At 43.8% G+C, this 22,155-nt stretch overlaps 9 protein-coding genes across 9 annotated transcripts; 5 read left to right on the top strand and 4 right to left on the bottom strand.

The window, feature by feature from the left end:
• Positions 1 to 378: 378 nt before the first annotated feature.
• Positions 379 to 2,024, top strand: O0I10_006975 (uncharacterized protein; the record flags this gene model as incomplete). The annotated part of the gene is made up of 7 exons (XM_058486997.1): positions 379 to 522; positions 583 to 781; positions 845 to 961; positions 1,021 to 1,313; positions 1,375 to 1,540; positions 1,608 to 1,740; positions 1,802 to 2,024. The coding sequence occupies 7 exons, from the start codon at positions 379 to 381 to the stop codon at positions 2,022 to 2,024; spliced, it is 1,275 nt and encodes a 424-aa protein (XP_058342332.1).
• Positions 2,025 to 2,353: 329 nt separating this feature from the next.
• Positions 2,354 to 4,828, top strand: O0I10_006974 (leukotriene A-4 hydrolase/aminopeptidase; the record flags this gene model as incomplete). Its single annotated transcript, XM_058486996.1, has 11 exons — positions 2,354 to 2,566; positions 2,621 to 2,766; positions 2,832 to 2,880; positions 2,945 to 3,226; positions 3,286 to 3,393; positions 3,476 to 3,515; positions 3,577 to 3,656; positions 3,715 to 3,814; positions 3,880 to 3,999; positions 4,060 to 4,425; positions 4,491 to 4,828. 11 exons carry the CDS (start codon positions 2,354 to 2,356, stop codon positions 4,826 to 4,828), a joined length of 1,842 nt encoding a protein of 613 aa, XP_058342331.1.
• A 106-nt stretch (positions 4,829 to 4,934) lies between these two features.
• On the top strand, positions 4,935 to 5,724 carry O0I10_006973 (uncharacterized protein; the record flags this gene model as incomplete). Its single annotated transcript, XM_058486995.1, has 2 exons — positions 4,935 to 5,499; positions 5,555 to 5,724. The coding sequence occupies 2 exons, from the start codon at positions 4,935 to 4,937 to the stop codon at positions 5,722 to 5,724; spliced, it is 735 nt and encodes a 244-aa protein (XP_058342330.1).
• Positions 5,725 to 5,829: 105 nt separating this feature from the next.
• On the bottom strand, positions 5,830 to 7,911 carry O0I10_006972 (uncharacterized protein; the record flags this gene model as incomplete). Its single annotated transcript, XM_058486994.1, has 7 exons — positions 5,830 to 5,949; positions 6,016 to 6,772; positions 6,827 to 6,963; positions 7,021 to 7,192; positions 7,256 to 7,416; positions 7,470 to 7,614; positions 7,670 to 7,911. 7 exons carry the CDS (start codon positions 7,909 to 7,911, stop codon positions 5,830 to 5,832), a joined length of 1,734 nt encoding a protein of 577 aa, XP_058342329.1.
• Positions 7,912 to 8,339: 428 nt separating this feature from the next.
• O0I10_006971 (GPI-anchor transamidase) lies at positions 8,340 to 9,964 on the top strand (the record flags this gene model as incomplete). Its single annotated transcript, XM_058486993.1, has 8 exons — positions 8,340 to 8,483; positions 8,549 to 8,810; positions 8,868 to 9,042; positions 9,094 to 9,211; positions 9,276 to 9,386; positions 9,439 to 9,516; positions 9,578 to 9,673; positions 9,734 to 9,964. The coding sequence occupies 8 exons, from the start codon at positions 8,340 to 8,342 to the stop codon at positions 9,962 to 9,964; spliced, it is 1,215 nt and encodes a 404-aa protein (XP_058342328.1).
• Positions 9,965 to 10,096: 132 nt separating this feature from the next.
• Positions 10,097 to 10,489, bottom strand: O0I10_006970 (uncharacterized protein; the record flags this gene model as incomplete). Its single annotated transcript, XM_058486992.1, has 1 exon — positions 10,097 to 10,489. The coding sequence occupies one exon, from the start codon at positions 10,487 to 10,489 to the stop codon at positions 10,097 to 10,099; it is 393 nt and encodes a 130-aa protein (XP_058342327.1).
• A 2,402-nt stretch (positions 10,490 to 12,891) lies between these two features.
• O0I10_006969 (uncharacterized protein) lies at positions 12,892 to 13,633 on the top strand (the record flags this gene model as incomplete). Its single annotated transcript, XM_058486991.1, has 3 exons — positions 12,892 to 13,054; positions 13,124 to 13,307; positions 13,369 to 13,633. 3 exons carry the CDS (start codon positions 12,892 to 12,894, stop codon positions 13,631 to 13,633), a joined length of 612 nt encoding a protein of 203 aa, XP_058342326.1.
• Positions 13,634 to 14,122: 489 nt separating this feature from the next.
• O0I10_006968 (uncharacterized protein) lies at positions 14,123 to 17,825 on the bottom strand (the record flags this gene model as incomplete). The annotated part of the gene is made up of 15 exons (XM_058486990.1): positions 14,123 to 14,196; positions 14,253 to 14,712; positions 14,770 to 14,939; positions 15,000 to 15,219; positions 15,281 to 15,556; positions 15,613 to 15,860; positions 15,924 to 16,161; positions 16,223 to 16,396; positions 16,457 to 16,576; positions 16,644 to 16,763; positions 16,830 to 17,236; positions 17,298 to 17,403; positions 17,470 to 17,533; positions 17,593 to 17,710; positions 17,804 to 17,825. The coding sequence occupies 15 exons, from the start codon at positions 17,823 to 17,825 to the stop codon at positions 14,123 to 14,125; spliced, it is 2,817 nt and encodes a 938-aa protein (XP_058342325.1).
• Positions 17,826 to 18,102: 277 nt separating this feature from the next.
• Positions 18,103 to 22,101, bottom strand: O0I10_006967 (uncharacterized protein; the record flags this gene model as incomplete). The annotated part of the gene is made up of 3 exons (XM_058486989.1): positions 18,103 to 19,424; positions 19,485 to 20,415; positions 20,488 to 22,101. The coding sequence occupies 3 exons, from the start codon at positions 22,099 to 22,101 to the stop codon at positions 18,103 to 18,105; spliced, it is 3,867 nt and encodes a 1,288-aa protein (XP_058342324.1).
• Positions 22,102 to 22,155: the final 54 nt, after the last annotated feature.

Genomic DNA, 22,155 nt, shown 5'->3' with positions numbered 1-22,155 from the left:
ATCCATCAAAGATCAGGATACGTTCTCCATGAATGAATGAATGAATGAATGAACCAAGCATGATGATAAGGAGGACCATGGTCTCTCTAAAGTTGTCGAGTACGTGTTTGTGGTAGGTGAGAGGGTCCATGGTCATTGTTCAATATGAACAATCAACAAGAGGGAGAGATCAGAAAGGCGATAGGACATCACCTATTCCCCATTCTTAGCTCCACCGAGCCGTCCCTTTTTTTTAAAGCATCGCTTGGGTGCTCGATTTTCTCATGCTTACATTTCAACAACCTTTTATCTATAAAAGCACTCGCCTTGGACGCGATCCAACGTTGCATACTCGATAAATTTTAAACATGGTTACCACAGACACAAAGGTATGCTATAATGATTGCTGCAGCATCAGGTCCAAAATTGACTCATGCTGTATTACATCATCAGGCTTCTCAAGATCTTCTCGTTGCAGCAAAAAAGATCATTGGCGAGACAATTGACAATGTCTCTGCAGACTTGCGAAAAATCAGTGTCGATGTAAGTGTTAGTTTATTGATAACAATGGTCTATATCATTGACATTGTTGCTATGATATAGCTGCATGAAAATCCAGAGATTGGTATGCAAGAATACCATGCCCATCAGCTGTTGACCGATTATCTGGAGGGTCAAGGATTCAAAGTGACACGTAGTGCCGCTGGTTTGGAAACGGCATTCATTGCCGAGTATAGTCGTGGTGAAGGTCGTCGAATTGGCTTTTGCTCTGAATATGACGCCTTGCCCGAAATTGGTCATGGTAGGTTGTTGTGGCAACATCTGTAAAAGTAATGTATCTTAAATTGTGATGTCATGATGATAGCGTGTGGTCACAACAATATTGCTACTGCAGGCCTTGCATGTGCCATTGCGGTCAAGAAGCTTTTAGAGGAAGGACATACTACTGGCAAGGTTGTATTGTTTGGCACACCATCAGAAGGTATGTATATATATAAGTGATACGTTTATTCAACATGTAAACTCAATGATAATGATTAGAACCTTTGGATGGCAAGATCCATATGGTCAATAAGCGTGTTTTCCAAGACAACGTCGATGCATGCATGATGCTTCATCCTGGCAACCGAAACGGCAATTACTATTCTGGGTTAGCACAACATGATTTCATTGTTGAATACCACGGAAAGCCTGCCCATGCTGGTGGTGCTCCATGGAATGGTGTCAATGCATTGGACGCCATTTGCCAAGCATGGGTCAATGTCGGCTTGTTACGTCAACAGCTTCAAGAGTCGGATCGTGTCCATGGTATTATTACCAATGGTGGTCAAGCGGTAAGGAAGAGGAGGTTGTCATGGAAACGTGCACGTGATCTCATTGAGATGATATATATAGGCCAATGTGGTTCCTGATTACACGTCGGGTAAATTCTACGTCCGTGCTCCTAGTGCTGCTCGTATTGAGGAGCTCAAAGTGAAGGTGGAGAACTGCTTTAAAGCCGCTGCATTATCAAGTGGATGTGAGATGAAGCTCACATGGCGTAAAACGGGAATGTGTAAAGGTAATTAGTAGTAATAGTAGTAGTAGGTAGTAAAGCATGATTACTGATTACAAGCGTACTATTTTAGAAATCACACAAAATGAACTCCTGGCAGGTGCATATGGTGAATACTTCCAAGAGCTGGGTGGTGGTGAAATGCCACCACGCTTCATTCAAGAAAGCAAAGTGATGGGTGGTTCCACTGATTTCGGTAACGTGAGGTATGTACACTCATATAACATTTATTGCATGATGAGCTAATCGTGATGGTGACACTTTTAGTGCTTGTGTGCCAGGCATTCATCCAGGCTATTCTATCCATTGCGAGTCCTTCCCTCATACGCGTGAATTTGCTAAACAAGCAGGCACACAGGTGGCTCATGATGCTACGATGCTTGCTGCAAAGGCCTTGGCTACAGTGGGTGCTCGTGTACTTATAGAAAAAGATTTCTATGAATCAGTTTACAAATCCTGGGAAGCTGCTGTTCCTCCTCAATTCCGTTAGCATTCTTTGATAGCACCCCTTTAAAGTTTCTCATTAGGCAATGTAGATGGATGTAATGTATATGGATTCTTTATATGAAATAGATACCAGCTAGTGTATGATCATTTTACATATGAAAGAGTGGTTCATTGTTAGTGGAAGTTTAAATTAGCCGAGATGGCCTGTCCCTGACAGTAGGAAGGGGGAGGGGAGGGGATGGATGGCCGAGGTAAGTAGAAGATGCATCCCAGATTTCGGCTGTGCTCCGATTGTAATTTAAAGTCCCTCTCGTTTTTCGCACGCCCAACAACCGCGTATACGTGTTTCTTTCTCTTACACACACACTCACCATGCCCGTCAAAGATCCCAGCAGTTTCGCAAACACCTCTGACATTGTCACCACTCACCTTCATTTGAACTGGACTATCTCCTTTGAAGAACGCAAGATTGCTGGCAATGTCGTCTTGGACTTGGTCGCGCTTAAGGACAATGTTGACAAGGTCGTGCTTGATACCAGCTATCTTGATATTCGTGCTGTCTACGTCAACGATGCTGAAGCCAAGGTAAAACATAAGGCATACATGGTGTAAGGGTTGTTGAGTTAACTGTATATCCAGTATGAGATTGCCGACCGCCACGCTGCCCTTCGCTCTGCTTTGACCATTCATTTGGCACAACCCGTTGCTGAAGGCACCAAGCTCAAGGTCAAGGTTGATTATTCCACCACTGATAAATGCACTGCTGTTCAATACTTGGAACCAGAGTAAGTAAATGTGTTTGTTATGGATGATCTTTACGGGCATAAAGTTGACATTATGGATCCTATAGACAAACCCTTGGCAAGAAGCATCCCTACCTCTTTTCCCAATGCCAAGCTGTAAGTATATGGTGTATGAGCGTGTATGGAATAGCATGGTATTCAATGAGGGGTGTATACATAGATCCACGCACGTTCCTTTGCTCCTTGCCAAGATACTCCCGGCGTCAAGATCACTTATTCAGCTGATGTTACCTCGCCTTTACGCGTCTTGATGAGCGCATTGCATACAGGTCATGAGGATGCAGGCAATGGTCTTACCACCTATCACTTTCAACAAAAGACGACTATGCCCAGTTACTTGATTGCTATTGCTGCCGGTAACCTTGTGGGTAAGGAAATTGGTCCCCGTAGCACAGTATGGTGCGAGCCTGAAATGGTGGATGCTGCTGCTTGGGAATTCGAGGTGGGTTATTAGTATTCAAACATGAGGATTGTGTATTCATCTATGGGAATGGTGATTAGGATACTGAAAAGTTTATTGCTACCGGTGAAAAATTGTTGACGCCTTATGAATGGGGCCGCTACGACTTGTTGGTGCTTCCCCCATCCTTCCCCTACGGCGGAATGGAGGTAACGTTTTTGCCCATCGCCGATCCAAAAAGATGATTGTTCCCTAAACGCTTGAATAATTCCTTTTTGGGATTACACATAGAATCCTTGCTTGACGTTCGTTACACCAACTTTGGTCAATGGTAAAAAGCATTTCTCATTTGACAAAGTCATTCATTGTATTCTAACTTGTGTTTACAATAGGTGATCGCAGTGCTGTCGATGTCGTCGCACACGAAATTTCTCACAGCTGGATGGGTAACTTGGTCACTACTGCCAACTGGGTAAGTCAACAAGATTGCTCTCTCCCCTTGATGATGGCTAATTTGAACGCTTTTCAAGGAACACTTTTGGTTGAACGAAGGTTGGACTGTTTTCACTGAACGTAAGATCTTGCGTTATTTGCATGGTGAACTTGAGCGTCAATTCAGCTCCATCATTGGTAAGCTATTGGATAAAAACAAGTAGTGGTATCACCGCAACTAAAAATTGTGGATCATTGTATAGGCTGGAAGGCATTGAAGGAAAGCGTAAAGCTCTTCGGTCCCGATTCACCTGCCACCATTCTCAAGCCTGATCTCAGCAGCGGTATTGATCCTGATGACTATTTCAGCTCTATTCCTTATGGTATGTATAGTGGCTTTATACACAAAAGGATCCTCTATTTATTTTCTGCGCCTATTTTAGAGAAGGGCTTCAACCTCTTGTATCACATTGAGAAGACTGTTGGTGGTCCCGATGTCTTTGAACCTTATATGAAGTCCCATGTTGAGCGTTTCGCTTCCAAGTCGATTACCACTGAAGAATGGAAGGCACATTTATTTGAGTATATGGAGAAGAACCATGGCCAAGAAGTTGTGGACAAGCTCAAGACGATCGACTTTGATCTCTGGATCAATGGCAAGGGAATGCCACCAGTGTATCCTCAATTTGATACTACCCTCGCTGATCAGTGTTATGCTCTTGCTAAGCGTTGGGATGAAGCACGTAACTCGGATGATTTGTCTGGCTTTGCACCCAGTGATGTGGAAAAGTTCACTGCTACTCAAAAGCGTAAGTAATTTGTGAAGACAATGATTGTATCATGTTTTTGATTGCGATGGATGGATCTTTTTTAGTTGTCTTCCTTGAACGTCTCACCGATTGTGAACCCTTCCCTCATCATTTATTGGCCAAGATGGATGAATTATACAAGATGACAGCCATTCGCAACAGTGATGTGCGCTTCAGATGGCAACAATTGTGTGTGCTTGCTAGCTATAAGCCTATCTATCCTCACGTGGTGGCATTCATCACTGAGCAAGGACGCATGAAATTTGTCAGACCTCTTTATCGTCTCTTGTACAAGGCTCAAGATGGCGCTGAACTTGCCAGAGAGACTTTTATCAAGCACAAGGCATTCTATCATCCTATTGCTGCATCATTGATTGAGAAGGATATTGGTTTGAAGCAATAAAGTGCTTAGTGGTTGTAAAACGAATAATTCAGAGTGGCGATTGCTTACGTCGTGTAACCCAATTGTGTATTTTCCCCTGTCTTTTTCTCATTGTCACCATTTTTTTATGGCTACAAGATATATCGCTGTCTACTTTAAACACCTTAAGAAAAAGAATGACGAGCGCGTTCGCAAAGATCTTCCTGTGTTCCCCATTACAGCTGATGAATTGGTGGATTTCGTGGAAGCAAAGGTCAATGCGACTACCTTGGAATCGATGATTGCCGTCTTGGACCACCTTGGTCGGTTACCAGAACACGGCGACAAGTGGGTCAAATCAGTAGTTCGCCAGCCACGCGTGCTAAAGATTTTGGATCGTTATCAAGCAAGACGAAAGCACAACCCCAACTTTGTGCGTCAACGGTTTTCAGATAATATGTTACGACGACGTTCTGAGCGCTGGAAAATGCTACATGGCGACGACGAACGAGTAGGAAAAACGCCTATCAAAGATATTATGCAGGCACTAGATACCAAAAAGCATGTCAAAAGCATCATCAACCAACTTCAATCAACTGGTCTCGACTTTTCATCATCAGCATCATCATCATCATCATCACCACCACCTACACCTACGCCTTGCCCAATGACACGACCCCGCGTCGCCGTTCCCGATACTCCCAAAGCTGCAGGTATGGTAGCCATATTATGAGGAGTGGAAAGAAATCATTGACATGATCATGATAGGTTTTCTTGTGTATGGCAACGGGAAGTCATTACTAGCCCAATCCACGGTAGAGAAATTGCAAGAGGAAAGGTCCAAATACAAGACCATAAAACTAGATATTGCAGACTTATCATCGCGTGTGAGCCTTGTTCCCCAACCAAGCCCTTACGATCGTAATGGTTTCATATAGCACTTCCACCCCCTTCTTCACCCTTCTTTCACATCATCACTTTTGTATATATATGTATGTACACACAGCGTTTGATTTTATGTACAGTAGGCTCATGTAATGCTATTATAAATGTCCTCGCACAAATTGCTTCACAGTGGGTGGACCAATACGGAATTGACCTTCTTGCACCGTTTCTGATCTTGTCAATAATGATTCATATGCATTATGCAAGTCTTCCATGTGCTAGTACAATGCCCACACGTCAGCCCCATCCAACCATATCACATGAGTGTCTTTGTTACTACTTACCTTGCTATCTTTGGCACCATGTTCACATGCATAATCAGCCCACTCTGCGATCAACGCGACCTTTTCATTCAATTGATTCAGGAATTTCGCATGCAAAAAGTATTCAGCGAGCAGTAACACCACTTGTTTGTGAGCCAATGTGTTCCAACGCACGACTTGTAATAAAAAGTTGTCCATGACAGGTTGACGCCATTGAGGATCCTTGATACAATTCAAGAGCCATTTCTTGGCAAGGATGTTGATGAACGTATCAATAAAGCTCTCGTAGGTGAAAATGTGTACTGCAGTGCTGTGATCATTCGTATCAGTGTTGGATGCCGCGGCTGATGATGATGGCAAGGATGCCAAGACAAAGGGTAAACATCGTTGTAATGTTGCAACATCGCCCTCATAGGCACGATCCGTACAATAATGCACAAAGGACTTGCGTGCAATCTCGCTCTTTTGTAACATATCCGTAATGACCTCTGATTCATGGGTGCCTATGGTTGCACGTGGGTTGTTTTCCTCGACAATGATGCGACACATGGCATTCCAGAATCGACTACGCAGATCCTTATCCAGCTTTGGTATTCTTTGATGCGTCTTTGCTGCCATAGGAGCGTGTTCAGCCAAGTTGAGCAGTTTGGCATTGTAGTTGATCAGCTGCTCCAAATTCTCCGGTGCTCCTTCATCCACACTGGTTCTCAACCATTTCACAACGCACTGGGATAAAAAGTTGGATATAGCTGGATCCATAATCACCATGGCAAAGTCGCTATAAAGAAAGTTGTCAACGAACATGGAAATGGATACCATTAAATGTACTTACGTGTAAAGAGGTGTACCATTACTAACATCGTCAAAGCATTCCTTGATCTTTTCAATAATCACTTCATCCATATTTTGTGTACGCACGCAAGTGTCAAGGGACCAAATCAATTGATGGCATGGATCTTCGTCGTATATCTAAACAAGGTGATACGTGAGCATGAAATAAAGTAAATTGGTAAGCTCCCTCCTTACCTCTGAAAAGTCATTGTCATGGTAGTTCATAAGGATATCCACACGAATCGAACAAAGGCTAGGATAGGGCGTGGATTCAAACACAATCTTCAAAGTCTTGATGAACATGTCATATAGCTTGGGATCGCCGTTGATGATTTGCATCATTTTCTGCATATGAGGATGATTGCGTCTATGGAGAGAGATTGATTAGATGATGGCCCCATTTGCCCATATATACATCATATCAACCAACCTCTCTGTGAGTAGCTCTTGATAGCTATCAGGGCGCAAATTCATAGCCAGTCGTTGTAAATCCTCATCGTGATGATACTCATTAAGCAGCTCCAACACCTGACTTTGAAAGAAGGCCTCATCTTGTTTCCAAATACGTTGCTTGATCTTGAGTGGGCAATTCTGATCCAAATAGCATGTAAGCAGCTGATCTCCAAAGCTATCTACAAACATACCTGGAACACCTTTGGATTGTCTTTGAGTTGGTCAAGCGTTTCTTGTTTGATGTCGGATACAAACTTCCTAAGCAGGGTCATGGGGATCGTCTGAAGTTCAGGATAGTCGATATAGGACATGGCCTTGTCAAATACGCGCTCGAAACTATATACCATGTTAGTCCCTTATCCACCCTCGTTATTGACGTTCGTATGCTTACTCGGCAAGACCAAAATCAGGACTGAGAATGCGTGTAACGGCAGCATTGTTGATTGCTTGTAGACAAGCTGTATGGATTTGCAAGCGTGTACAACCAGAAATGTCAAGGAGCGGGTAAATGGCTTCCATGCCAGGGACAATGGACAAGCTGTAGTCACGCTGAATGTCGTTGATCGCTTGTTCAAGATTGGGCGACTCTGAAATGCGTTGTTGAAGGGTGTCAGCTGATGGTTCCAAGGCCATGTTGGGATATGTTTGCTGGAACAAGAGCGGTGGAAGGTAGGTACGGTGTAGAACAAATACAGATCGCAAATCGGGAATTCCTGCGTTACTCATTCAAAAGCATTATTAGTGCCCCTCCAGTCATACCAGTCATATGGAATTACTTGATAGCAACTAGGTCATTGTTGTATAGCAACCTCGTCAATACCACATTGCTTCTTTAAATACATCATTGTTTGGGATTCTTCCAGGAATGCTGATAATGTTCATTATTGAGAGAGAGAATGGGTACTTTGATTGTGATGATGATGATGATGATGAATAGGCTGCTCACGTGGTGGAAATCCTAGAACGGACACTACCCGCCCAAATGGGGTTGAGTGAGACTGGTTTACATGCACCTCCCCTTCTCCTTTCCTTTATATTCTTACTACTTGTTCATCCCTCCAATGGCGAACATTTACGCCTGCGGTCTCATAATCTCCTGGCTTTGGCTTGTGCTGTCGGCATGCGTCAACGGACAAACGACAAAAGAAGAACAAGTGGAAGGTTTCTTTAGTCAAAGTGGCCATACCAACAACTGGGCAGTGCTTGTAAGTAGCCAAATGACGACGTCTTCTCCTTTTTGAATAGACAACTCATGCTCTCCATTGACAAGGTATGCACGTCTCGCTTCTGGTTCAACTATCGTCACATTGCCAACACGCTATCCATGTATCGCACCGTCAAACGACTCGGCATTCCTGATTCCAATATTATTCTTATGCTTGCCGACGACGTATCTTGCAATCCTCGCAACAAATATCCAGCTACTGTATACAACAATGCAGCACGTGTATTGGACTTGTACGGCGAGAACGTCGAAGTGGATTATCGTGGATATGAAGTAACGGTGGAAAACTTCATCCGTATGCTGACAGGTACGGTACCATCCAAGTCAAAGGGGAGTGGTTGATGTATCTAATACGATATCCAAGGACGTGTTTCCCCTGATACGCCTCGTTCCAAACGTTTATTATCGGATGATCGATCCAACATTTTCATCTACATGACGGGTCATGGCGGCGATGAATTTCTAAAGTTTCAAGATGCCGAGGAAATCAGTGCATATGATCTCGCCTATTCATTCGAGCAAATGTGGGAAAAGAGAAGGTATTGTTGATCATGCTATTGATGTTGATAGCCATCTCACAACCATGGTAGATACCATGAAATGTTCTTTATGATCGATACCTGCCAGGCAAATACAATGTACAGCAAGATCTATTCGCCCAACATTCTTGCTACTGGTAGCAGCATGCTTGGAGAAAGTTCCTACTCGGTAAGCATTCTATGGCTCTATTTGAAATATAGAGATGGATATTGATGGTGGTGGATTACCATAGCATCATACGGATCACGATTTGGGCGTTGCTGTCATTGATGGATTTACTTACTACAACCTCGACTTTCTCGAAAACATCGACATGACAAGCAACAAGACACTTAAAGATTTGGTATGTAAACATGGAGATCGCTTACAATTGAATACTCACCTTAGATCAATAGTTTGATTCTTACGACCCTGCCAAGATTGCTTCCCACCCTGGTATCCGATCCGATCTCTTCAAGCGACCCCTTGACAAGGTAATGGTTTTCTCTCAAGTTAGTTAGGTTGACTTTGTCTCTAATAATGGTTTTGAATCAGGTGAAAGTGACCGATTTCTTTGGCAATGTACAAAATATCGAGTTGACTCGGCAACGGTATCCTTTGATGGAGGCTGATCAAGATGAACAAGAGGAGGTAAGTAATGATTGGATATCTTCGGGGTGTGATGATGGATAATAATGAATGGGTTATTAGATGCATCCATTTTCTGGTGAGAACATGTCTTCCATCTTGGAGCAATACGACCAAACGACTAGGCAGCACGATAGGACACAACAACAATACCGAGCATTCAATGTACAACGTCCTGACGAGAGCTTTTTCGCTTGGTTACAATCCATGGCATACAGCCCATCCTCCATCGTTGGGGTGATTGCTAGCATAACTATTATTTCGTTTGTTTGCAAGGGGATGTTAGCAGCATAGTACAGCATATCATGTAAATACAACAACTCAATACCAACACCACGTTTATCATAAATGCTACATACACGGGATTTTTTTATTATCGATTTGTTACATTGGATATTGCACATTGGATATAACATGAGTAAGCAGCTAATCGAGATCAATGGGGCCATCATCAACGACATCTTCAGCACCATCGACTACATCTTCCACAGGGCCATCATCGTCAACGACGTCTTCAGCATCATCGACTACATCTTCAGCATCATCGGCTAAGTCTCCGACTGGATCGTCATCGAGATCAACACCATCGGCTACATCTTCGACTGGACCATCATCCACAACATCTTCGGCATCATCAACTACGCCATCCACAGGGCCATCCTCGCCTTCATCTTCATGGTGATGTTCATGACGAGATCGACGTCGGATATCGGATCCTACTTGAGGCTGCAGGGTATTACTTTCTTGAATGGGAGCGGCATGGACAGCGATGGCCAAGAGTAATGCAGCAAGTAGAGCATAGAAGGCAGTGAATTGCATGATAGAATTATTAAATAGGAACAAGTTGATACAACACCACCTGTTGAACACCTGTGTATTTATATACGCTTACATACGATGCTTTGTGAGATTGAAGAAGGGATCGATGTTGCTGTAATGCTCATGCAACACGGGGGTGATGTTATGCATCGATTACGCCTCGTCGTCATTTTGGCTATGCAGCCCCGTTACAGGTAATAACAAGCTTCAAGCATACTTCCTAGCCTCCAAAAAGCACATTTCACCACACCTATCAGCAACCTTACAATACAACAATAGCGTATAGTAAACACTTGTTGTAATGCGTGAGAATATTGAGTCCTTGTGAAACTATCCCACAGCTTGGGCAGATCGCCACTTTATGGACAATAAAGTTTGACAGCTTTTGCATTATTGTTATTGTTTACTCTAACGTTCCAAATCACTACACTCAGCCGCCGCCACCACCCACCAATCTTTGTTGTTCACTTTGGTAGACGTTCCTATGAGATGAATAAATGACATATGAATGGAGTCATTCTCAGCACACGTTATGAGTCGCACAATGATAACATTTTTGTAACATGGTGGTGGTAGGATGAGATGAGACGTGGTGAATGATTCTGTATTATCTTTTGAAAACGTGCATGCATTGCAAATCGTGGCATATGAAAATGAGCAAAAGAGACCCACCTAGCTCCTGGTTCCAGATTGCCAAAAACGACATTACTTGATTGAGGATAGGCTGTTGTTCATGATAATTCTTCGGCAATGATCTCAATGGCGATGAGTAACGAAAATCATACGTAAGCGATAGACGTGTCTGTTTCTCGATCCGTGAGGATTGTGAAAGATTGAGCTGGGACAGTAATTTTTGATCAGATGAGCATCTCTCCTGCATACGTCCTTGTACTTGCAGAGAGAGTGAGCGAGAGAGACCAGGGTCCCTCATGTTATCGTGCCGCCTTATCCCTGATCCCTTTTGTGTCACATACAAGAACCGGATCACGCTCTGTTGTTACCAATGCGATTCCATACCCCAAAAAGTGATGGTGCCTAAACGCGCTTGTACTCGGCTTTGCAAAAAAGTGATCGAACCACAATGACATGTCTCAAAAGACGTCATTGTCCTTGGCAACCAGCCACATCATCATCATGGTCCTTATTCGTGTCCCATCTCACAATAGGTGTCAACGTGATGTATGCTTCTTACTCAAGAGGAAGGAGCCGTTCCATGTTGTTCTTGTAGTAAAAAAAGTCATCACCCTTCATCTTCCGAGGGCAAGATCGGTATTTGTCGGGTGCGACTTTTGTTATGCTGCACGAATAATAGCAAAGGATGTAGGCAATGTGCATGGGTCGCTCATCTTGTTATCAATTGTAGTGGTGTTTCGACCCCATTCTAATGCGTAGATCGGTCATGCAACCCCAACAGTATCCATCATTTTTCTACCCTCGCTCCTCCCCCATAGGATTATGAAAGCGGTTTAATGCCATTAAAGGAAGCATGCGTGGCATGCAACAACAACATTGAGTGGATATCAATAACCCGACGTGTCATTTCTAAAACCGATATTGGCTGTAAAAGACGCCGCTTGGCCCGCTGCTGGGGTAAGCAGAAATGAAAAAGAAATCAGGTCAGACCTGTGTCACCGTATTTTTCCCTTATCAAGACATACTTGGTTGAGCTCTCTTAGTCAATGTCAGATCTATATGGTGCATAAAGGTCATAATGCATAGTGAGCAGCGATGTATTGTAGAGGCATACTATGGTTTGAATCATCCTCTTTAGTAGCAAAAGCAAGAGCTTTGTGAAAGAATGCCAAAAAGCACATTCGTTGTTTTTCCATTATTGGAATAGGTAAATCACGTAATGTAATTTTTTGCAGCTGCAATGCCGATCCGAAATCTGGTTGAGTTTGGGATATGTGCTGCAGTCAGTTGTATGAAAATTGGCATGTGATTCACCATTTTCTGCCACCCATTTCCGCTACTTCCCAGTAAGCCAACCCCATTACTTATGAGACACCTCTGGTTAACGTTGTATAGCCAAGTAATCCTTGGGGCATCATCCCCATTTTGAAGAGACCAAAGTATCATAGCGCAAGAGCATGATTTGGAAGCAAACATGAATACAATGGCTGATAAAAGAACAAAAAGGCAGGGTGTGCTGGGTTAGGTGGCCCACTCGTAACAATCAGGTGTCATCCCAAAATGATATAAGTTTTACGCGGCACGTCAACGCAACGTGGCAGTTTTTCATGTGAAGCTTGTGTAACTTAACTTGGTCAAAACGCGATTTTGTCATCATCTTCAAGATCACTGGTGGCATTCGAAAACAATATAAAAAGGGATACCTCTTTTTTCATTGACTTGCATTATCACATTCATCACTACAAACTACTATTACTGCTACAATCATCATGCAAATCACTCTCGTCTCTATTGCCGCTGTTCTTGGTATGCTTTCTAATGCTGCCACAGCATCCCCAATCATGATCAAGCGTCAAGAAGAAGCTGCTCCTTTCACTATTACCGAGCCTGCTGAATCCACTGTTGTTGGTTCCGGCCAAAACTTGGCTATTTGTAAGTACATGGCTCTTTTCATGCTGCATAATGACATCTCGCTGACATCCACTTTGATGTAATTTTTAGCATGGATTCCTGGTGACAATACCCCTTTAACTATTGGCCTTGCATCAGCATCTGGCAACTCAACCCAAGTTCAACTTGCCGAGGAAGTCAATGGATCTTCAGGATCTTACGTTGTTCAGCTTCCTTCGGTGGTGGATGATTGCTCACAATGGAAGATCAGCTTAGCTCATGGCGATGACACAAGGTGTGTATAAACAATCATTCAAATCATCACCTTTATGTTAACCTCGCCCTTATTTCTTTAGTGCTTGGTCAAAGCCTTTCTATATCACCACCAGCAATGATACCAATGCATGTGTCGCCTCTCCCTCTGTTACCCCTACACCTTCAGCAACCATGCTTCATGATCGCTTGTCTGGTGCCACCATGTCTGCCAGCATTGATATCCTTGGTGATGATGGCCAACCTGTTCACAGAGCTGATTCCGCAAGCGGCTCCCTACATGGTATTGCCGCACCTGTCAGCATGCTCGGTGCCGCCGCCATCAGCGCTTTGATCCTCACTTTGTAATAAGGGAAGCGCTCCCACTTTGTGTTTAATCCTATCATACCACAACATTTACACACACACACACCCTTCCCTTATACCACTTTCATGATTTACTCTGATATAGACACAACCTCATTAGGCATTGTATACAGTATTCATTCTTCATCCATTCCATTCCTTCATTCAATCCCTTCTCTCTTAACTATGTAACTATCACCCACCCTACATACTGCATTCTTATATCCTATTATCCTACTACTATAGTATCATCATATCAAATGAAATACAACATGTATCATTATCCACACAAACATCCAGCGTTTCTTTATCTTTGCTCAATCCTAAAGATTATTACAAAATGATGATAATGGCAATCTGTCTTTATATGGGCATGTTGTTTTGTTGCAGAAAGAAAAAAAAGAGAGGCGGAAAAGATAAAGGAAATGTTGTCGTGGTGGGCAAAGGATAAAAAAGAAGCAAAGGGTACGGGAAATGGAGTAATTGCATCTTTTAGTCCTCGAATGGATATTCAAATGGTTCGAAAGGTTGTGCTTCTTCCTCAGCAGAGTTTGCACCCGATCCATCTATTATACGTCGCATGTCAGCATGTTGTACGATATTCCACTTAGTGATACATTACCTCCAGAAGGTGCGCTAGGCTGAATGAGATCCTCCTTTTCGCCAGGCTTCTTATCGAGTAGCATGACGATACCTCCAACATTGCTCTTTTTCAGAGGTGTGTATCGAGATTCCTCCTTGAATGAGATATACTTGAATTGAGCAGGTACCACACGTGCCATGTTTTGCAAGACTTCAAAGTTCTCTTCCCGCTTCTTTTTGGGCTTCTCTTCCTTGGCGTCTTCCTTAGTGGGAGCAGCAGCAGTAGAAGATGATGCAGCAGCAGCAGGTTGTTCCTTGTCGACATCCATCATATCTCCCTTTTCCTTTTCTGATTTCTTTGCCCGAGCCTTGGCCTTGGCAGTTGTAGATAAAACAGCAGTAGCCACCTTTTCGACAACAGTAGCGGAGGGTGGTTTGATCTGTGGTGGATAAGCAAACAAGGAAGGTCTGGCATTGGAGACAAATTCAAATTTGGGAGTCTGGAATGATCATGTTAATACGTATTCACGTGCAACATACATGTGTAAAGTCCTTACCTCGAGGTTCTTGTTGAGACCAATGACAGCTGTGGGCGTGAATGCCAAGCTCAGCATGTGTGTGAAAGGATACCAGTACCAGAATTGCGTAAATACAGCAGTACCAACGATGGCAGGCATGTTTGCATGACCATTTCGAGATACCAAGGAAATCGTAACATTGCGGCCACCTGAACCAAAAAAGTTAGGTACCACGTCATAACCACATCACATAAAAAATGATTACATACCAGCATCCATGATACCCTGAGCAATGGCAGCACCAAATTTGGCCATAGAATCTTCATGCTTATCACTAATGATCTTCTCAAACTGCTTACGTACACCAGCAACCTTGGGGTTGGTAGCATCGGTTTGTTGAATGAGCACCATGGCTTGAGAAATCAATGCTCCTTGACGAACAAAGTCAACAGGGTCCTTTGTCATTGGTTCCAGTAACTCGAGAGCATCCTAGCAAAGAATTCAAGTGAGTTGATTTGTTGATTGAATGCTATGTAAAAATGGTACGTACAAGATAACCAGTGCCGGCGCATGAGATACCAAGAGCCAAGGCAGCACCATATCGGACATTGGGATTGTAGCTTTCGGCCAAGAGTTGAACAATGCGAGGCACCTGCTTGGGGTTGCGAAGCAAGATGAAACCAATAGCAGTAACTGCAGCACGGCGTACATCATCATTCACATCACTGACGGCAACGTGAAGCAATCGGCGAATGGCCTTGTTGTTTCCAGTGCCACTGTATGCCATAGCAATAGTATAGATACCACCGTATCGAAGCACAGGGTCCTATTATAATCATCATCAGCATACGTTGAATGACGTCGTTATAAAACAAGCATTACCTTGTCATCCAAGAGTTGATCAATCAGAGTATCGGCCTTCTCCTCCTTGCCATACATGATAAGTGACATACCAACAGCAAGACCACGGATGATCTTTTCGTGCTGTGTCTCATGGGCATATTGCAACATCTCCTCAATGACTTCACCATTGGCAGTTCCAAGCATAACGAGACCCATGGCCAAACCAGCAGCTTCACCAGCAACGGCGCTGTCACTGAAAAGGGTGTTCTTCAATTCCTCGTAGATCTCTATCATAATGATCCCTTGTTAGGCACGTGATCTTTTCATTGTGTGAAAAAAATCGCATTTACCTTCATTGTCAGTAGCCATGCCAGCAACACCGAGACCAAGACAAGCACCATGTTGAATGACCTCGTTTTGGGTATCCTTCAATGCATTCTTCAAGTAGTCGAGGACACCGCTGCCATGGTTGGCATTGATAAGACCAAGTGCATAAAGAGAACCACCTTCAGAATATACGCTGCTGCTATTGCCACCTTCTTGAGGAAGATAGGGGGCCAACAAGTTCATGGATTGTGCCAATTGACCCTACGTTATTTGTTAATCCAAAGATCGTAAATGATGATCATGCCTTTTTTCCTCTTGTTACCTTATGGATAACACCAAGGGCAGCGGTGGCACTAAACTTGGACCAGTTGGTTGCTCTGGAGAGCCATTCAAGGTTTTGGCGAAGGAATTCATCAATGGTGGTACCAGCGTGCATGAATGCATTGGCAAAGGTGACAGCTGAATGGTACATGGAGTTTCTTGGTTCTAATGCATTCTATATCGACATATCCATTAGGCTCCCTTCATGTGATATGGGTAAATCTACAACACCAACCTTGGTATTCTTCAAGATCAAAAGATCAGTGTGGTTGTTTCTATACAAAAATTCGAGGTGCAAACGAATGGTCTCTTCGCCGGAGAGAATGGATCGAATCTTTTGGAAAGGACCGCTTGCCTATTCACGTAAAATGAAAATAAGCCTCCATTTCTTCGATGGTATAACCAACCCTTCCCATACTTACAGGCTTATCAGAGCCCTCTTCTTGTGTAGTTTCAGGTTGTGGAAGTTCCTTGATAATCTTGAGCAAAAAGTCTTGAGTGGCGCTCTCTTCCAAGTCGAATGCAATTTGATATGCCATAAGCTAAAGGTTACAATGTCAGCATGTTGTCGAGTACATTCCAGCCTGATGCATCATGCATCATCCTACCTCTTGATCCTTTTCAATGAGACCTTGAAGAAGCTCGTTACAAGCGCTGTGATCGTTCAAATGGACAAGGCATTGGCTGATGGAAATATAATCGGGCTCTTGCAACTCGCGGTACAATGATACAAGGAGTCTGAGGACTTGGTTGCGGAAATCGAGGTTCTGAACAAGCGTCATGCACACTTCCAAGACGTAGGGTAAGAGTTTGCTGGGAGAACCCTTTTCAATCATTGTCTTTACGACATCCAAGCGTCGTGCCTCCAATGCAATGCCGATGCCCTGTTCGTATTCCTTATCATCGATGCAACGTTGGAACATCCGCTCGACCACATCCTGCAATCTCGAATCGATTTCGGCTTCGTTTTCAGGCTGACGCGTTCGTTGTTCAATGTACTTGTCAATGCATTTTGCTAATAAATGGGCACTCTTAGCTCATGATCGATATCACACATTTGGGCATTATCCACGTACAAATGATTGTGTCGACGTATTCGGATTTTTCAGTCAGGTCAAAGAACTTGCCAGCACCCAATGCAAACGTAACGGAGTCGTCAAGTTCACCAAGATGATAATAAACCTATCCCCCAATATCCAATATCAGTATACATGCTATCACCACCTTGTTTCCATCATGTCCTCTTACCTTGGATGCGACCAAAGCGGCCAACTCACGTTGAGAGAACTGGGGATCTTCATACAAGATCTCGCTAATAAACAGATCTGGTATTAGTGATGGCACTCCACCTGATCCCACTGTGTTCCTTACATTTTGGCGACCGAGTCAGAAATCTCTGCCCAGAACTCGTTGACAAGGTTGTTGAGGTTTTGGAGAGCGTATACTTGCAAATCGGGCTGCGGCTCATCGAGCAACGAGAGAATGCCGCCTATATGAAAAAGAGACAGGGCATCAGTCGAATCGTGGCAAATAGTAAGAGAAAAGCAATCGTTATAGCGATAGGAAAGGGGCGATTACGTACTTGCTGAGGTTAATACTGCCATGGTGGTAGGTGTGAAAGATGAAAAAGCAAAGGGCGCGTTTGCCGGTTACGTGTACATGAAATTGTCCTCCACCTCACCTCTCGGGCGGCGGGGTTACACTACACTTTTGTCGGTATCCATACCACGCCTATCACACTAAGGCTGTCAATCCCCATTGTTACCTTCGTTATCATATCTTATTTCAATACATAAATGTTTCCTACGCAATTTAATGATTTATTGAAATGGGCTATGTGCTATATTAGACTGCTAAAGGATACAAATAGGGGAAGATAGATTATGAGGATGTAGTAGGATCGAGTGATTGTTGGTTGACCAGTTCTGTGTAGGTGCCATTAAGTTTTAAGAGTTCCCAGTGAGTGCCTTGCTCAATAACTCGTCCATCCTTGACCACGCAGATCAAATCACTCCCTTGTATTGTGGACAATCTGTGCGCTATCGTGATAGTTGTTCGACCACCTTCGCTCACAACCTTATCAAGAGCTTCCTGTACAAGTTTTTCAGATTCACTATCGAGAGCCGATGTTGCTTCATCCAATAATAAAATCTTGGGTTTTCGGATCCATGCACGAGCAATAGCAATACGTTGTTTTTGACCACCTGATAATTGAGATCCTTTGTCCCCCACCCTTGAATTGTATCCTTGTGGCAAACCAGCAATAAAGTCATGGATATTGGCTGCCCGACAAGCTTCCTCAACTTGAGCCTGTGAAACTTCCTTGTCCTCCTCAACACCAAATCGAATGTTTTCTCCAATGGTCATATCAAACAATACAGGCTCTTGACCAATCCATCCCATGTGACTCCGAAGGTTGGCAATTGTATACGTATCCACACTATGATCATCGAGACGCACAGTGCCTTGAAGGGGATCATACCACCGCAGCAGCATACCAATAGTGGTTGACTTTCCACAGCCTGAAGGACCCACGAGTGCAATAGTTTGATTCGCTTTGCCTTTGAAGCCGAATTGCCCTTTGAATACGGGATTATTGGGACGTGCAGGATATGCAAAGGTGATCTTATCAAAGCTCACATCACCATTCACGGCCTTGGGTTCAATGCCTTCGAGATCAGGATCGATACGTGGTTGCCGTTCAAGGACTTCAAATGCTGCAAGAGCTGAAAACTTGGCCTTTGCAAATGTCGCCGTGAATACGCTACCACGACCCGCGTTGGTAGCCGTGGTAAGGATTTCAGCCAATACGGTAAACATTTCCTCAAAGGTAAGCCGATCATCCATAATCAGCCGTATACCCGCATAAAGCGCTAGAGCATTCAGGTACAAATTGAAACCTCGGAGAAGTGCTTGTCCAATAGAAGCCAATAACGCCTTTCGCACAGTAAGCTTATGAGGGTATTCAATGGCCTTTTCAAACTTGCTTTCAAAGTAGGCTTGCTTGTTGAGAGCTGCAATGGTGCGTATCTCCTTGATGGCTTCACCCGCTACCTCTCCACTCTCAGCATTGGCCTTTTTAGTATTATCTTGGTATCCTTGCCGAACGCGTGTTTCTGAACCAGTGGCAATCACAACGAATGGAGTAGCGCAAAGGATAATGAGAGTGAGAAGCCAGCTGTATGCAAATGCAATCGATAGACCTATACCATTCATGTGAGTATGATTCTTTGTAAGGTCTTTTATATATCTTTTTTTCATACCTGCAATCACGGTGACCGATAATTGGATCACATCACCCCATACCTTGGTAACCAATTCATTGACATTCTTGGCATCCACAGCGATCTTAGTAGTCAATGCACCAACGCTGTTGTCTTCTTGATCAAAGTATCCAACTTCTTGACGCATGAGGGCACGAAACATGTCACCACGTAACCGTTCAGTGTACCGCTCACCAGCAATTTCAAAGGAAATTGTTTGTGTTGAGAATGCAAAAAAAGCAACCACGGCAATGACAACAAAGAGGAACGCATATAAATTGGTGCCTTGAACGGGTCCTTGATCGATCTCATTACGCCGAGTGGGATCGCTGATGATGGTAATAACTTTTGAGAATGCGTATGCAAAGCATGGAAATACACTGCCAGCTACAGCAGCACCAAGACACCCTAGTAGCATGAGTGGCCATTCAGGTCGCATTTGCCGAATCACCTTGAAAATGGGTGTCTTTTGTGCTTTCTTTTGCTTTCGGTCTTCCTTTTCACGCTTGAGCTTCAATTGAAAAGCATCCACCGATGATGCTGTACTCATTCGTTTCACGTTATTGCTGCTAATGACACGAGAGAGATTGGATTGTTGGTCATCCGGCATCTTTTCATTGAGGTATAGCTCCTCTTTTTCTTGTTGGAGTAGCAATTCAGGGTCATTGGTCTGATCGGTAATATCAGTGCTTGATTGCGTAGTAGCCACCTCTTGTTTCTTGACGAGATCTGCGTACACGCCACCAAGCTCAATCAGCTCTTGATGCGTTCCTCTCTCAACAAGGTCGCCATGTTGCATCACCACAATCAAATCAGCATTGCGTACAGTGGATAGACGATGAGCCACTACGATGGTGGTGCGATCAGCTGCTGCTGCATCAAGGGCGTGTTGTACAAGTCGTTCTGATTGAGTGTCAAGTGCCGAGGTAGCCTATATAGATGATAAGAATGAGCATCATTGTTTATATTACATGCATGTGGCACGTCAACAAATAATACAAACCTCATCCAAAAGAAGTAATGTTGGGTTTTTGAGGATGGCACGTGCGATGGCAATGCGTTGCTTTTGACCACCCGATAACATTCCACTACCCACCAGCGTGTTGTATCCCTGTGGCAGCTGACTAATGAACCCATGACAATTTGCCTTTTTGCATGCCTCGACAATGTCATCATGGGATACGCTTTCAGTGTCCTCAACGCCCATGAGCAAGTTGTGCTTAATCGTCATATTGAATAACACTGGCTCTTGTCCAACCACGCCAATTTGCTGTCTCAAGCTTTGAACATTGTAGGATCGTAAATCGCGTCCATCAAGCAACACCTGCCCCGCAACAGGATCATAAAATCGCTGCAATAGCTGAATGGCAGTTGATTTACCAGAACCAGAAGGGCCAACAAAAGCGACTGTCATTCCTTGTTTGATCTTGAGTGACAAGTCTTTGAGGATGATCAAATTGGGACGTGTAGGATACTTAAAGAACACGTTCCTGAATTCAATCTCTCCTTGTAAGGGTGATGTTATGTCGCCAAAAGACTTGTCATCAGGGTCAATGGGTGGCACTCGATCAATGGTGGAAAAAATGGTATGAGCCGCTCCACATGCCGATGAAACAGATGATAGACTTGGAGGTACTTGTGTTAATGCCATGGATCCCAACATCATTGCAAAGAAAACAACAAGCACGGTAGGTCCATCAAATTCACCCTCCTTGACAAGACGTGAACCATACCAGAATGACAAGCTGTATGTCGCAAAGAGCACCAGCATAAATGAGCCAAAGCCGAGGCCGAGTACAATTCCACGCTTGATTCCCATCTTACGAGCATGCACCAATTCTCCCTCGAATCGCTTAGCAAACCGCTCCTGAAGAGAGAAGCTGTACACTGTTCTTAGTCCTGCAAACACCTGTTCAGCCACTGTGCCTGCAAATGCATAGGATCGTTGCACTTTGAGCGTAAAGCGAGTGATGAATATGCCCATGACAGCACCACTAGCAATAAGTAATGGTACTGTAGACAACATGACCAACGCCATTTTCCAGCCTTTGATAAAAGCGACAATGTACCCGCTGATAAATTGTGCAACGCTCAAAATCAATGTGCCAAAAGCTTCTGAAACACCATCTTGAATGGTTTGTGTATCTCCTGCAAGGCGTGTGTTGAGTGATCCTTCTTCTGCACTATCGAACCAGCTCATGTCTTGACGAAGGACAGCATGGAGATACTTCATTCGAATACGGCGTGCTTGATTTTCACCTGAGATGATCCAGAAAGCAGTGGCCACATAGGTTGCTATCAACACGCTGGTGCCAAGATACACAAGCTCCAAAATCATCGATCGTGTATTATCCAACAATGAATCCTTATGCATCATGGTCTCGCCCATCTTCCGCATCACATCGCCGAAAATAATGACTGATATTGGCAAGATCGCACCCGTATAAGCTGATCCCACAATGGCACATAAAATCATCATTTTATCTCGCAATGTGCTGAACCGAAATAGTCGTATTACCGATACAGATTGCTTTGGCTTTTTAGGCTTATGGCTGGTGTCGCTGTCATCGATGCGCTTTTCATTGGTCGATGAGTCTTTTTTCTTCCCCATCTTCATGGTGGTTGTAGTAGTTGTTGATAATAGAGATTAGTTGTATATCCAAAGTACGAA

Source organism: Lichtheimia ornata (genome assembly GCF_029851405.1).
Source record: "Lichtheimia ornata isolate CBS 291.66 chromosome Unknown scaffold00032, whole genome shotgun sequence".
In the NCBI taxonomy this organism is placed as follows: Eukaryota; Fungi; Mucoromycota; class Mucoromycetes; order Mucorales; family Lichtheimiaceae; genus Lichtheimia; species Lichtheimia ornata.
Note: the sequence above shows the minus strand (reverse complement) of the source record. Positions and strands in the feature narration are given on the sequence as shown.